This window comes from Metopolophium dirhodum, chromosome 5, assembly GCF_019925205.1.
Source record: "Metopolophium dirhodum isolate CAU chromosome 5, ASM1992520v1, whole genome shotgun sequence".
Lineage (NCBI taxonomy): Eukaryota > Metazoa > Arthropoda > Insecta > Hemiptera > Aphididae > Metopolophium > Metopolophium dirhodum.
This window is the reverse complement of record NC_083564.1, coordinates 36,954,217-36,971,394: the sequence shown is the minus strand read 5'-3', so window position 1 is coordinate 36,971,394 and position 17,178 is coordinate 36,954,217. Positions and strand designations below refer to the sequence as shown.

General features: G+C 28.9%; 1 protein-coding gene across 1 annotated transcript; it reads left to right on the top strand.

The window, feature by feature from the left end:
• Positions 1-9,165: 9,165 nt before the first annotated feature.
• On the top strand, positions 9,166-15,690 carry LOC132944932 (alpha-tocopherol transfer protein-like). The gene is made up of 6 exons (XM_061014493.1): positions 9,166-9,531; positions 11,104-11,263; positions 13,100-13,349; positions 13,752-13,862; positions 13,958-14,060; positions 15,016-15,690. Exons 1-6 carry the CDS (start codon positions 9,390-9,392, stop codon positions 15,153-15,155), a joined length of 906 nt encoding a protein of 301 aa, XP_060870476.1. The 5' UTR covers positions 9,166-9,389; the 3' UTR covers positions 15,156-15,690.
• Positions 15,691-17,178: the final 1,488 nt, after the last annotated feature.

Below are 17,178 nucleotides of genomic sequence, written 5' to 3'. Positions count from 1 at the left end.
TACACGATACTATAGTATTTTAACCTGCAAAATATGACGAAGGTTACCAGTTGATTTATCACCAGGTATACATAGATTACCTGGTGGCTACTTTGTTGCCGAATCATACATTCCTACCTATACGTACACTAATGTAGCGGACAGAATAATATACGCTGCTAAAACAGAAAATAAATTACAGTAACAATTTAATACCTATAGGTACATGCTGTAAATAATATTATATGCAGTATTGTTTTACGCGTTCACGTTAATATACGAACGACAATCGTGCAGTTATTCCGGTTATATAGACGTACTTAGGTTGTGATCGTAATAATCGTATAATACGTATTTTAATTTACGTATTAAACATTTATACGATCATCGTATCCACTTGATAGATGATCTTGATGTGTATACTTAAGAGCCTTGAATCTTGATAAAAATAAAGAATTTTGTAGAGGTCCTCGTATATACCCAATGGACAATATACCTAAATCCTATCGGTTTATAGTTATACCCACATGATATTTAAATTACAGTTCGTGTGCATTTGACTTAAATATTGTCTATAAATTAAAATATGATAATTTATAATACATATTAATAGTAGGTAGTAAAGCCGTAAAGGTAGGTAAAGATATAGGTATTAATAGGTGACCTCAATAAACCGGAAGATAACAGACCAGATGACAGCTAGATTAACGAAAACGCCAGATGAGTGGAAGCTTATTGAAAAAAAAACAATTTTTACAAGCAAAATATGTTGTACAAAATGTCACGAGGTAATAATAATAATAATATTATAGGTAAAAACTTCATTATTATTTATTACACTGTAATTCTGCAAGTACTTCAGTACTTGCATTATTCCTTCGATGTTAAAATTTCAATTTTCTTTTGCTATTTTGAATATTTATTTTTTCAGCTGTGATATCCAAGAATAAAAATATTATATTTTTGTATTTATATTATTCATCATGACACTAACAATAATTGGAATATTAAAAATCGCCTCTGGCATAACCTAGTAAACTTGTTAATCAATTATAATACGTTTTCAAAAATAAATCCATCAAACCAAATTCCTCCAGTTTTGTCTAGCTTATTGGTCTAAAAGTCACTTTTTTTAAATCGAAAAAGTTGATCATAATTTAAAATATCCGTCAATGCCTGCGCGTACGTAAGTTAATTGCCGACGAATATAAATAACAACCAATATAACCGATATGGCCTACTGATATAATTCAGGACATTTCTATGAAATATTGACTGAAAACGATTACAGATTAAACTCACACATACTAATGTTAATTTACTTTGCACACACTTACAAGTCATTTTAATGCCATCATGTTAAATTGCCTATATTAATTTCCTTAAAACACGACCGACTGGAGCCCCCTTAACATAAGCATAAATAGTGTTTGAAATTTGGGGGGGCTGTAGCTCAGGTCTATACTTGATACTCTATGATGTTTTTAAATTATAGTAGTGAAATAATTAGTTTTTGAGGGGGCTATAAAAATTCTAGGGGGTTAAGCCCCCCTCCTATTTGCGCCTATGCCCCTTAACCATGATGAACACGCACACAGTACACACGCAAATGCAATATTTTATTGGTTGACTGTATATATAGTATATTGTGTGGCAAGGGTGGGAAGTGAGCTATTTCAGTCGCGGGCAACGTGTGCGGCACGAGCCGTTGGCGAGGGCCGCATTTCGCCCAAGACTGAAATTGCCTTCCCGCACGAGCCACACATACTATTTTTGTCACGCCTCTGCGTTCATTGATCGCGCCATCACGGCAAAGGTAATTCAGGCTAGGATCTATGCAACAACCAGACTATTCTACAAAAACAATATTTCATGAAAGAAACGATTTGGTTTTATTTATTTTAAGCATCATGCATGGAGGTTATAATATGAATAAAAGATGTAACCAAAAGTGTATGTTTTGTAAGGACCGTGGTATAGATTTCAGTATAAATAATAATTATTATATAATGAAATAAAATAAGAATAAACAAATGTAGTCAAGGCAAAGGTAATGCATTATGCGGGGATCTATGCAATAACCAAATTATTATACAAAAACAATTTCATGAAAGAAAAATGTTTACGCGTCATGCAAGGAGGTTATAACATGAATATAAGATGTAACCAAAAGTTTATGTTTTATGAGGACCGTAGTATAGATTTTAGTGTCTGTTTGTTCAGAGAATACGCGTGATATCTGAGCTCAGTACTCTTGGGGAATTCCACTTTACCACCCTGTATTTTTGGGTATTTCCACTTTACCGCCCGGTACTTTTGGGGATTCCCACTTTACCGCCCGCTGCACGAAAAAAACGTCGCTTTCCAACGCTTCAACCGTCATCAAAAACTAAACTTTCGGTGCAGGCATGACAAAAAATTAATTAAGATTTAAGGGGCCTACCAACACTTCTTTTTTTTGTCATATAAACTACTGTTTCTAATTCCAACGATACGTGTCGACAATTATCACGATTTTCATTCTGAAAAAATATTCGGATTGTCCGTAATATATACAAGGGAACTATCGAGCCACATTTAAAATTTTTTAATTTAAATTACAATAAATATTGTAAACAATTCAATAAAATTCAGAATTTCCAAGTTAAATATTTAATTAACTCAATACAATTTTAAAAAATATGTCTCGATCGATCCCTCGTACATGTGGAAAAAATAATATTTTGTCAGAATGCAAATCGAGGTAATCATTGCGACGAATTGTTGGAATTAGAATCGTATGTTGGAGTAAAAAATAAACATTTTTTCATGATCACAATATTACATACTGACATCTACATGCGAGTGCGTGCGACGGCCCTCCGTACCGCTACAATTGACTTGCATGGACACCACACGCACTAAAAATCATTTACGTCTAACACATAGATCTCGGATGGCGACGACGAAATTAGAAATTGCCTAAATGATTCTCCTTAAATCAATGCTATAGCGAGGCCTCTTAATATTATATAGGACATAGGTAATCCAGTATCGGTTCATTAGGACTATCAATTTTAATAACTAATATTACGAGTATTACTCGTTTATTTAATTATTAAAAAACTTATAGAGAAAATATATAAAATATTTTGAGTGATGGACTTATTTAATTGGTATAATATAATATAATTTACGTATTTGTTATTAAATATTAATAATGTGGTAAATGGTAATTATAGACGTTTCAAAAATATTTGGTTGTGAGTAATATTGTAGACTGGGGATTTTTTTTCCGGGATTCAATTATTATACAGAGTGATTCACCAAGCATTCCCGCCTAGATTTTTTCTTTAATAATGCAGTTATTCAAAATCTGATTTTTGACATTTTTTAATATTACTTACTGACTATATTTTCCAATTCTTGTGATTTTTTGTTCTATTTAAAGGGATTGGAAGCCGCGTATTTATTTCACATTTTATACCTAAAAGCCTGAAAAGATTACGCATACTTAAAATCATCAGATTTCAATTCTGTAAAAAGATTTGAGTTGATCGATCTTTTTTCTAGGTTATTGTGGAAATCAATTTTTGATATTTCTTTAAAAATTGTTCTTAAATCTAGTTGTTTTAAAATTTTTTTTTAAATTTTTGATTTACTTTTTTGTCTTTTTAAACAAAGTTGAACAGTTATTCTAAAATCGACTTCCACAATAACCTAGAAAAAAGGTCGATCAACTCAAATGTTTTTATAGAATTTAAATCCGATAATTATGTAGCCGCCGCCCATGGCATTTGTGTCATGATGATGAGTGTGAGCAAGAGTGTCCGCAGGAATTTTTCAAGGGAGGGCAAAATATTTTCCTTTTTACATTTTTCATCTCACTATCCTATTAGTTATAAAGTATTTTTGTGACATGTTTTCTTTCATATAGACAAGGAATGTAAAAAATGTATGTATTAGGTACCTATACGTAGATAGTTAGTTAAGACTTAGTTAATTTTAATTAATTGTTATGTAATTTTATATTATCAAATACATTTTTTTTTTTTATAATTTTAGATAATTTATAAAATTAAATATTTATAATTTAATTAGTCATTGAATACCACAAACTTTAAAAGTTGAACCTATTGTAGGTAAGCCATCTATTTAATTTTTTTTATCAAAAAAGTAAAACTTGGTTAACACTCCCACCATTACATCTCATAATCTATAAAAGCAACGTTCATAATCGAGTGTGATAAAAATCACTGTAAAAAAAAAATATTTTTATTTTTAATTTAAAAAAGGTGGGTAAGTGGATGTCACTCTCCTGTACAGTAGGTTACAAGTGGATCACTGTAATTAATGGTGTTAGAATTGAATTCAATGATATAATATCACTGTATAAGAAAAACGATTTTGAGCGAAAACGGTCAGTCAGCCTATGATATTACCAAGTATATTTGATGATATTATTGTGAATAAAGTTATTTATGTATAACCTATTTACGTGGAGCCTTGTTTTAAATTTTCAATCCTTAGCTGTAAAAGTTGAACATTTTATACATTTTTAACTACAAAATAATTATTAAATTATAAATATGATAAATTTTGTCAAAATGTGAACTTAAAATGCTTATAAAAAAAATTGTGCCTATGTATTTTTAATATTTTTCAACTGCTATTGTAACAATATATCAGGATATTTTATTGATACTTATAGAAAAAAAACTAAAAAAAAATGGAAACTGAAAATGTCCGTAAACAGCTTAAAATATTTGGAAAATGTTATGGTGTAAAGAAAATGCTAATATAAACGTTTAGTCAAAATTTCATGTACCTACAGTCATTTGTTTTAGAGTTACACCAAAAACTAAAATCGATTTTATCAAAAACAGATTTTGCGTAAAAAATTTCCCGTGTTTCCTTAATTTTTCTTTTGTTTTTCACGTCGCTTTTGAAAACTGCTGTGAAATGTTTACTTTTGAACCCCAACAGTACCAACTAAATTCAATTTCCTATTAGAAAAGTTACTGTTGAAGAAAATCCAAGCATTTTTACTGGCCTTAAAAGGTGATGACAGACACAAAAATAAAAAATAAATAAAAAACACACATCTTTGTAAAATCAATACATTCATCGCTCCGCTCAGAATCTAAAAAGTTTATTTTGCGATATTTTATATTACATTCGTAATGATATCATTATATATCATTATCAATATTGAGCTTGGGAAAACTATATTTATTTTGCATTATTTTCCAAATCTAGCTACGTGATAACTGTTTTATAACAAATACCTACATTGAATTTTTTTATGATTTTAAAATTTAAAGTCTTTTTTACATTTAAAGATTTTTGGAGCATTTTTAAGTTTTTTCTAAATTTAAATTTTAAAATTTGTACATGTTTGTACATCATTTTTTTAATAAATATATGATCTAAAGTCTAAACCTTTAGGGATAGAAAAAAAAATGATTAATTTTAGATTAAATAAGAAGTCCAAATGAAAAGTTCAGTTTGTAAGACTTTTATACGATCATTTAAAAGTTTAAAATGTATATTATATCGAATTTATTTTAGAATTTATATCTTTAATAATTTAGTGCACTATTTAGAATTGTTGGGGCATTTTTAAGTTTTTTTAGAATATTAAAATCATCAATAATATTTATGATAATATGAACCCAAAAAGCCAAGATGGGGGGGCAACTGCCCCTACTTGCCCCCCCTGTGGACGCCCTTGAGTGTGAGTGTTATCGTTTGCGGGTATCGGGCCATCCACGCACGCACTGCACGTGCACACATTTCAACGGCACCGCCGACCAAAAATAAAATGCATGATTTTTTGCTCAGAACACGCTTTAAGGAAAAACTCTCACGAATCGTAGCCACTCTAGTACTCACTCTAGAGATTTTTCTACAGGGCGCATTGAATTTCGATTTTTATAAAAAATAAAAAATTCTTGTGAAAATTGGTCATATTTAAAGTCATATTATATGGTTTAGAAATAGAATCTTGAAAATCCAAGTCCAGTGCGCCCTGTAAGAAGCGTTTTCTTTCAATTAGAAAAAAAAATTATCGATATCGGATCACTTTACAAGGCGTGAGAGTTTTTCCTGTAAGGCATGTTTTTGAGCAAAAAAATAGGTCACGTGCAGGCCCCTTAATAAAGATCATATAAGTAATAAGTCCAAATAAGGGTGAGCATGCTTGGTAAATTACTCTGTATATTATTATTATTATAGAAATAAAATTACAAACTTTCAACGTATATTAGACGCAGCCAGTGCGCCACGTCATACGGAAAAAGTAATTTGTATATTACAGGATTACCTATGTAACATTTATTATATAATTGGTATATTCTTACTTGTTCATATATATGGATGAAAAAATATATTTATTCAAGATTTCCTGTTGTACCTACCTAATATCAACTCTACTTGATATCCTTACTAGGTGTCAAAAAGTAACCGAAGTACCATCGGTGTTGGTTGTTATTAGTTATAGGTATACCTATCATAAACGCAATTACAAAAAAACAACTTGTAACAGCCCCCCCTCCCAAAAAAAACTATTCAATTGTTTCCTAAAATATTAATAAACTTAAAAATTCAACTGTATTTCTTATTTTTGGAAAAAAATTTAATTATTTAATTTTAGTTTAAACTTTATTATTATTTTATATTTCTTATGATAAATATAGTAAAATATCATTAGCTGTATGCCTGAATTTGTTTTAAGAAAACGATTTATGTCAGACGTCAGTACTCAGTAGTATATTGGTAAGATTACTATACATAATTTTACAGTATATGCACTGAACTATAATATACAGACAGTATATTATTATTCTGAAAAATGAAACTTGAGTAAATAAATATTAAATTTGTTTGTATATTTAAGTAAATATATAGGGGGGAGGGGCATCGCCACCACATATTACTTTTCATGTAATATCAGGTAGGGGCTACAGCCTCCCAAAAATGTATCTCTAGTTGTGCCACTGATAGGTATGGATTTTTAACTTAAAGGAGCACACAACACAAAAAAAATACATTTTAAATTTTTTTTAAATGTTAAATTATATATTAAATGATTTGGTGAAAAAAAAAAATGATTACTTCAAGAGATATTACGAAATATAGAATAGCCGCGTGACGTCATTGGGCCCAGCTCATCGTAATTGCTTATCTCTTATAGGGGAAAAAGTTCTTCGGTTCACATAACGATCCAATCTAAACATTTTATTTTTGAAATTAATTTCTTCAATACATATGGTTGAACAAAAATGTTGTAAAAACTGAAATTTGTATAATATTATAATTTATAATATTTTCAAAAGTTCGAACTTTAAAAAAAAAAACGCTCCGACCGTTCTCTAGAGGAAATGTTAAGAAATGTTATAATTTTTACAGCATTAAAATCGAACCATCTAAAGTCTCGCAATCTTGTCAGAGCGGAGGGTCTAAAAACGACTTTTTTTTTGACTGACTGGAACCACCTTAAGTAATTAATAAATAATAATAAGTAACTAGGTAATGTCAGGAAAACCAAAAACAGTTAAGTTTTCAAAAGTTATAATTTTCATATCAATATATTTTAAATTTAAAGTTTGGTATTAATCGATTGATACCTATTACATAATACCTACTATTGAAATGTTTGATTGATCAATTTGTACTGCATAGTTTTAAGAAAATCGGTTACATCAGTGATCAATTCCGTGCGTTTTTACATCGGCTATAATAATTTTCGTATAGAAAAAATTGGATGAATATTTTTATATATTTATAATAATTATTACCTATAAATAAAATAATAAATATATTTATTTTAATTTATATTAATACTAGCTCAATGTGCTCCGTCTACGTGCAGTTTTTTTTGTGGAAAATCCAATATAGTATATATGCTAATATCGTAACGCTATATAGGTGTATCTCTGTTTGAGTGTATCTTAGTTTAGTGTACCTCAGTTCATGGATGAATTGGCGTCAGACGTCAGTGTGCCTAGCTTTGTGGAACAATATTGAATATAATATTAATATGCTGTCTTACCTCTTTCGTCGCCACTGTAATGCACTAATACAGTAATACGTTCTACGTTCTACCTTCTATATAAATTCCAGTCGGTATATAATATATATTCTAGGTATCTGGTATATTATACACAGTATTCGTAATGTCTTATTCTGTATAGTATATTTTTATTTATTTTTTTATTGAAATTTGTATAATATAAACACAATAAAATATATAATAAATAAATACAATTATCTACTTCTTTAAGTCGAAGCTTGTGATGAAGTATAGAGAGTTAACTTTACATATTAAGTTTACTTTTTATATTAGGTGAACATGTAGGACTGTGTCGTGTTGTTTATATTCTTGTATTATATATTTATATAAAACACAATGTAGAGGCCGATTGACGATTGTATATTGTCAAATTGAGATAAATATTGAGAAATGAGAAGTGTCTATATGCATTGTTAAATTGGAATGTGTATATCTACCTATTATGTTATACTTATACAATATACATGATAATATAAAATATTATATAAGTGGAGTAAATCATTTTAGTAAATGTACCTACAATATATCTAACATAGAACAGTAGAATATGTAATTAATATTTATTTAATATGTAATATTATTTTATGCCAGCGAAATAATTTACATATTATAATATAAACTCTGAAGACTGTGAGTGTGTAATACCGTTTTATTAAATTTTGCAAAAATATACATAAGTATAAGTAGGTACATGTAAATCTATGGCCAGCGTCTCCAGCTATACCAATTTTTTATCCTAATGACTTGCATGACCTATACCATATTTTATTTTTTATTTTTTTGCTATTCCTTTTATCATATTTTTCAGGTGTTTGAGTATCTACATGTAAATAAATTGGAAACGAAAATGTCCCTAACATGTAGGGCTTAAACAGATAAATAATCGTGAATTTACGTTCTAAAAAAACCTGAAAAATCGAGATAGAAAACTCAATAAAAAACTAGTTTATTTAAATTATAGATAGCGTTATCTACATTTTATTAGGGGATCAGTGAATCACTAAGCACGACCTTGAATAGTTTTCAGGAAACAACTGTGTTATTGGACTTGTTACAAGTAATATCACGAGTAGATCCAAAGAAATTTGCCAAGGCTAAGACAAACTAGTTCTATATCATATCAATAGTCCGTTTTATACGAAGAAGCGTGTATGTTTACGATTAGTATATTGCACCGACTAAATAACTAATGATGTACGGCAACTACTACAAATTTTGAGTCAGTAGTATAGTTTTGCACGTTATATCATTGTCATATTTACAGGATACAGCAAAGGAAAACTTTGGTTTACAACCCTCAAATAATTGTTTATTAAAAGTTTGAATACTATTTTCACACAACTCTATATCAGCCAAAATGGTTCTATCGCCGCCAAATGAACAACACGAACAAGCTATCAAGAATCTGTATTTCTACAAAGACCCTAAAGAAACTGAAGAAGATATTGACGCTTTGATTGAATGGTTGTCTAAACAACCACATTTGCCTAATATAACAGGTTTGTTGAACTACGTTTCTCAGAATAAAACTAATCCTCTGATCTTCTAAACTTTTAAACTAAATACCTGGATAAATAAAATTGCACAATAAAAATTAATCCTAGTATATTATGAACCATATCGCGAATCTTGTTTATCAGAAACTTTATTCGATTTAAAATTATGATGTATACTTTTTTCCATGAGATTAAATAAAAGTTTCTTGGATATTTCTCGTACCTACGATTTACGAAGATTAAATGTTAATAGTTTAAATAAAAGAAGTGTTATTAAATTTATTATTAAAGTCTATAATTTTATATTCCAAATTATGAAAAGTTAATCGTCTTGTGACAAGTGAAAACTCGTATAATAAAGAATAAAGTTGAATTATTACTTTATAATTATATATTTTAAATTTATTAGTCACTGTATTGTTCTAACTAAATCACATTATTATTTATTTTATATAAAATATTTTAAAATCTGATCGATTTTAAATAATCCATAATTAGACGTATTGCTTCTGTCTCCCATTAGGTAGTATATAATTATTTATGGGAGATAATTAATTTCATTTTTACCACGCTAATCAAAACTTATTGGGTAGGCAGTTTAATAATTATTGCTATTTTCGTTATTTAAAATATTTAACAAGTTGTTAATTTTTTTTTCTATAAAATTGTCAAGTTTGCATACTTATTACTTATAATAGTTGTGTACTGAGAGCTAATAAAAAAATAATAAAATATTTAACTGTTATACGGTTACATAATAATTTTTATCTTATAATTACTCAATTATGGTGGTTACAACGTACTAGCTAACATAAATCGAGTAAACATTAAATAACATAAATAACAAAACCACTAACAGAATAATAATATATTGTACAGGTACGTCCTATAGTTGACCAGGTTTTGATCTAGTCACCTATAAAAAGTTGTAGTCAAAATGTTTTAAATATTTATAGATTCCGCATACTTAAAACTCTAGTTTCCAAAAACAAACACACTCCATTAAATACTAAACTCTTAATTTATAAGTCCTTGTTTTGTGGACCTATGGTCTTCAGCTCTGGGGCAATGTCAAAAAATCCAACACTAATAAAATTCAAACCTTCCAAAATAACATCCTTCGTAAAATAACAAATTCTCCTAACTTAAAAAAAAAAAAAAACCAAGTAAGGGTAGTGTTACCACTGGGTGACTCCTCTCATCAAACAATCTAATTTTTTTCTATTACCACATATTCTTATTGTTCCTTAAGGAACAGATTGAATACCTATATCGTATGAATAATAAAAAAAAATAAAAATATTTAGGTATCGCAAATTAATCTGATTTTTTTTTAAATGGTATCTTTTTCATAGAAAAATATACAATCTTTACTAAACTTATGCACAAATATCTTATCAATAAGCATGTTATGGGGGAAAAAATGTTAAAAATAAGCAACGCTTTTCGTGTGTGGAGATTACCGTCCATTAACGGAACTCCAGGAATAGTATCTAATAATCTGAGGTTAAATAAAGTTGTAAGTATAAACTTGAATTTAAAGTAAGCCCATTGTTTGTTGATTTTTAAATTTAGACCGAGTTTGGCTGAGACATTTCCTCATTGGCCGTAAAAATAATTTACAAAGGACAAAGAAAGTTATTGAATCCTACTTTATGATTCGCGTAGAAATGCCGGAACTTTTCAACGACATGTCTAGTGATGCTGAATGGATTCAAAAGGCAGTTAAAGTTGGGTAAGTTCGTATTATTAATATTTACCACTATATAGCCATATGGGCCAGTAGCGTCCACAGGGGGGAGGGGGGGCTAACGGGCTCAACTATGGTAAGCAATTACCTACCTCTTACCAGAATGAATTCATATTTGAACAAGCATTGTATTTGCATACCAATTTTCATAAAATTATCTGAAATTTTTCGGTAAAAGTAGGAACTACTTGTATGAAAAACCTTGTATTAAATTTTCTAGTCTTACTTTATACACAAATTTAATATTTTATAAATTTTGAACTACAAATTAACTGTGGTATTGACAACATTTGAACTTTAAATGCTTATAAAAAATAACCATGATGCCTAGCTGGTTACCAAACATTTTTAATTTTAATTTTAATTATTTTTCTACAATTATTTTAAAAAGCACTGAGCATTTTCAATTTCGACCTCCTAAAAGTACCAACTAGATCCAATTTGCTTCCAAAAACATACATCGGTCATCGTAGTTTATGATCAGAGCATTTTTTCTACCAGAAAAGTTCAGAAGTTACAAACATTTTAAAATACCTTCAATAAACGTCTGAAATTATTATACTGGACAAAATAAAAATAAAATTGTAACTAATTTTCAAGCCCCCCCCCCCCATTGAAAAATTCTGCGTACGCCACTGATATAGGCAACTTAAACCTTCCAACGTTTATTTTTTTCGTTCTTGAAAATGTCAGGAATGAATTTTATTATTATTATTTTATATTATTCTTAATATTTTAAATAAATATTTTGGTCGATATTTATACTATTCTCATATTTTCAAAGATAATGATTAATAGATATAAGTATCAGATTATGCAAAGGTATATAACGTATATAATTTGATTTTAAAAACTATGTGTTAAATGTAAATACGATAATTTATATATCTTACATTTCGGGTTCCAAATATCAGAAGTAGACGAACATTTAAATTTAATAACCGATTAAAATAAATTCTAAACATAACACAACTATTTTTGAGAGTTGTACAATTAATAATATTATTAAAAATAATGATTTCCGGTAAACTAGATTTTTTCTCTATTTAACTAAAGAAGTATAAACTACTATAAAAATAAACTTGTTTTCCCTTTTAAAGATTAGTGACCTTAGATGAATAATAGGTATAATAAATTTCAAATACTATTTCTGTGTCATATACTGAGTGTTTTGAAGGACGGTTGCCGGTGACACACTTGCAGGATGTCAAGAAAAATTACGTTAGTTTCCTTAAAATTCAATTACGGTTTCGAATTTGTTTTCTAACATTTTTAAATATTTTCAATAGGGCCGTGATTCCAGAACTGCTGCTTTTCGGTACGATTCCCAATTCCTTGTATACACCACTTTTGGGGAATAGAAATGTTCTAATAAATATTAAGATGGACCTATTTTCCTTATTATTTTCAAATTTCTCTTTTTCTGACAAGTGATAAGATAATAGGTATCTATAACCATTAGCACAACTGGGGGCAAGGGTGGCTTAGCCCCCTGACTAAGATTTAGCCCCCCACAAATATCCCTTATTGATTTAGATATAAGCCCCATATGGGTTATTTTAAATAAATAGTTTTGTTAGTCCCCCAGAATTTTAACCCTAGTTATTGCACCTATGTGACTATAATGCATGTATATTGTATACTATATAATAATTATTTGTAAATGAGACTTTGTCGGTATAGTCATTATAGTCATTATAGTCAATGATACAAATTATTTTGAACTCCTCGAAAGTATAATATGAATATACTTTATCTATAGGTACTATGTGTATAGAATAAGAGTACGTAATTTAAAAAAAAATTATATTTGGTTTGTAGAAAAATGTCGGTATTACCGAAAATGACACCGGAAGCAAATCGTGTACACATTATTCGGTCAATTGAAAACAACGACGGGGACTTTGATGCGATGGCCATGTGTAAAGGATCATTAAAAACCATTGATTATTTAATGCGTCGTGAACCCGTTTACGGATTGGTGTTCTTGCTCGATCTCAAACATTGTCAACTATCTTATTTATTAAGCTTTACACCTACATTAACAAAAAATCTAATGCGATGCATAGACGTAAGTATAAATATTATTCAGCCGTAAGCCCGAAAGTCATATAAAATGTACATCATGTATACTAATCTACTTATACGTAAAAACAATCATTCCGTTTGCGAAAATCTATAATCATTTGTAACAGCTAATAGTGAATATATTATCTACTTGTATCATTATATTGCGGGCTATACTATTATAGTTATTTCAAAAAAAAATTATTATGCAAAATAAATACAAAATACAAATATATCTATAAAGTTAATGCATATTGGTTTACCTATACATTTATATTTTGAATGTATTTAATCGCGTATTAATACAAATATGTATGTAATACCGTGAATACAATTAAATACTTACTCTAATTTTAATACATAATTATAATATCATAACAGTAAAAGGTAATGTTTTCGGTTTCAGGAAGCTACGCCATTGCGAGTAAGAGGTGTCCACTACGTGAATCCACCAAAGTATGTGTCGCGTTTGGTGAATTTCTTCAAACTGTTCATGCCGTCTAAAATTCAAAACCGAGTAAATATAATAGTAGTGTACCTAATGAACGAAATTCTCGTTTAGCTTGTGTATATACCTCAATTGTATTGATTTTTTTGAACGTTGTGTTTTAGATTGTCATTCATGAAACCTACGATACACTTTACGAATACATTCCCAGGGACGTATTACCGGACGAGTACGGCGGTACCGCGGGCAGTATCGAGAAATTTGAAGGTAAATCATTTTATCAACGTTTGACACAGTTATTGATCGAATGATCGAAACAATTTTAGTACCTATACGGCTATATACCTAGTTGGTATCTAACCATCAGGGTCGGCCTGGATACCTGCAGAGGGCCCAGGCAGGAATTATTTCTTGGACTTAAAATACAACCGTAGCGCGCTACTTGATATTTTTCGTCTATGCAATAAAAATCTATGAATCATAAATGTGTTTTTGTTAATAAGTAACCATGCAAACAAAAACCATACATAAATCGGTAAGAAACATTTTATCGTGTACTCAGCCAAAAAACATAATTAGCCATTAGGTATATCAGAACAAATAAAGCTAAAAAGAGAGCATAGTATAATGTGTTTATTTAAAAATCTAGTATTGTTGTATATATAATATACGTAATATTATGTATATAAAGGTAGGAAGATATATATTCGAAATTTTTATTTTATTTTTAATATAATATTAAGTGATGTCAACAACTAATATTTATACATATTACTGAAGTAGTCGTTTTAGATCGGTAGATACCTATGCATTTAAAATGTCATTGATTTTATTTGTTTACACGCTCGGCTATATCTTTTTCTATTTAAATGAACGTGAATGGCGGGAGAATATTTTGAGAGCGATTAGATCTGAGTCTATTTTTAATTTAAAACAAACTCTTTCACAGGTCACTTGGGTTGATTACACATTTAAAAACAATATATATAGACTATTGAATAGTCCAGATCGTTTCAATCATTATCTTTGTCTACATTTGAACATAGTGGTGTATAGTTATATACTTATATCGTATATTCGTATCATTAGTGAATACCTGCCCGAAAACAATAACACAGATAGAGCCAAAGCAGGAATCCCTGCCCCCTGCTATGGCCAGGCCGACCATGCCTATCCTAATAACTTATAAAGTCATATTTTAACAATGATTGATTGATTTTAGACGACATCATGAGAGCGACGAAAGAAGACGACGAGTGGTACAATAATATGCCAAAAGCCGATTTATCGAAACGACCAGTACAATCGAAAAATATTGATATGGACATGAGTGGTACGTTTAAGAAATTAGACATCGATTGAACAACATTATACACTGAAGAAAATATAATGTCGTTCACGGTAGACTATAAATTATACTAGAGATTTTATGTATTTGGTGAATAATATACATGAATTCAAACAATACGAACACAAAATGCTATAAGTGTTAAGTATACCTACCTAGAACATTTAACAATATACACGGATAAACGCGGTATATATTTTTAATGACAACAATACTTATTTAATATATTTATTTTTTTAGATATAGAAAACAATATTATACTTTCAATTTTGTTATGAAATTATATTTAAATGTACCTTTTGGCCTGAAAAAAGTTACTGCAGACAGTAGACAGTAGATTAATCGATAGACATTATTTAATTTAGTATTATATAATTTAATATATTTGGTTTTAGGTATTTAGGCAAATAAATTAGAAAGAATTGTATTTTAATGTTTTTCAACTATGTATAGATTAGGTATAATGTAGTAATATATTGTTTTGTAGTAACTTGTAAAATATTAATAAAAACAAAATGTGATTTAATAAAGCAAAAATCAATAAAAACGTCTTGGATTTTTCATTTTGCCTCTTTTTTTTTTTTAGAAATATGAAACCGGGCCCTTACAGTTATTCATGTGAACAACAAAATTTTACTATATAGTGGCAGCGGCGCTACTATTTAAGGGTGGTCCTATTAATGTATAGGTGATGAAATTTTTTTTTCAATTTTTGATCAAGTCACTGGAATTTGCTCAGTACAACAATATAATGAATTGTGTAAAGTTTCATAAAAATAAGGCGTGCCTCAAGAGAGTTAAAGTTCAAAGAAGGGTGGCTTTTCGATTTTTGTACTTTTGGCTTAAAATATTTAAGATAGGTAAAAAAGTGCTTTAACATAATATTTTTTAAATTAAATATGCTATAAAAAATGTTACTTAAACTTTTTTTATTTAACTTATCATTCCAATACAAAATGAAAAAACTCGTATTTAGTATATTTTACATGATTATACTTTGGACATGATATTTTGTATCAATTTTGTATTATTTTGTAACTTTGTATTGATAAAATTAACCACATAACCATATAAAAACTTTTCTAATAGCTTTTAAATTGGGAACTATTAACATGGTTAAAACGCACGCTAATCAGTGCAATATTAATTAATAATTATACTTACTTGTTCTATAACCTGTCTATACTTGTTATTATTAGAGCAACATCTCAAAAAAGATATGTTATACCTCATGTGCCGTCATCATATCTATGAGCTAGTATTGAGGTGTGTCTTTAAAGAAAAATTTGGCATTACGTCAGGGCCCAATATTCCACTTTTTCAAGAATACTGGAGCAAATTAAGTATTAATCATTTTAATCCGGGTATTGAAGATAGTAATGTTTGTACATCTTTATCACACACAAAAAATGATGTAAGTACTTCAGTTTCCTGAAAAATCGATTGAAAGAAAAACAATTTTGTGAAGACTACAGGGAACTACTAGAAATCACGATTATTTTTCTCGTTAGAAGCTCCACATCGTGGAATATAATTTCGTATTCCAGGTGCTTCCTATCATGCTAGGTGAATGGCCACGGCAATATATTGCCTAAAAATGTTAATTTTTCGTAACCAAATCAAAATGTCAGCACGTCAACAAAAGGCATGCCAAGAATCATGCATTTTTATCATTTCTATTTAGCTGGTACATAAAAAGTTGGTTTCAAGCGCATATAGCAAAAATAGCGCCATACCTTGAACCTATTGAAATTTAAATGTATTAGTGATTTTATCAACAGCTCATCATTAAAATTATTTCATCGGTTTAACACCAAAACTGATTTATTAAATGAAGATCCTGAACTACGGAATAACAACCAGCATTTTTTACATAATAAGTACAAAATAATATATATTATACAAATTATGTATGGAAAAATGTAAAATATAGGCACCGCTTCATATTTATTTATTATTAGTTATGTACTCATAAAAATATACTAAAAATGAGTTTTTGTTATTTTGTATTGAAATGAGTAGTTAAATGAAACAAGT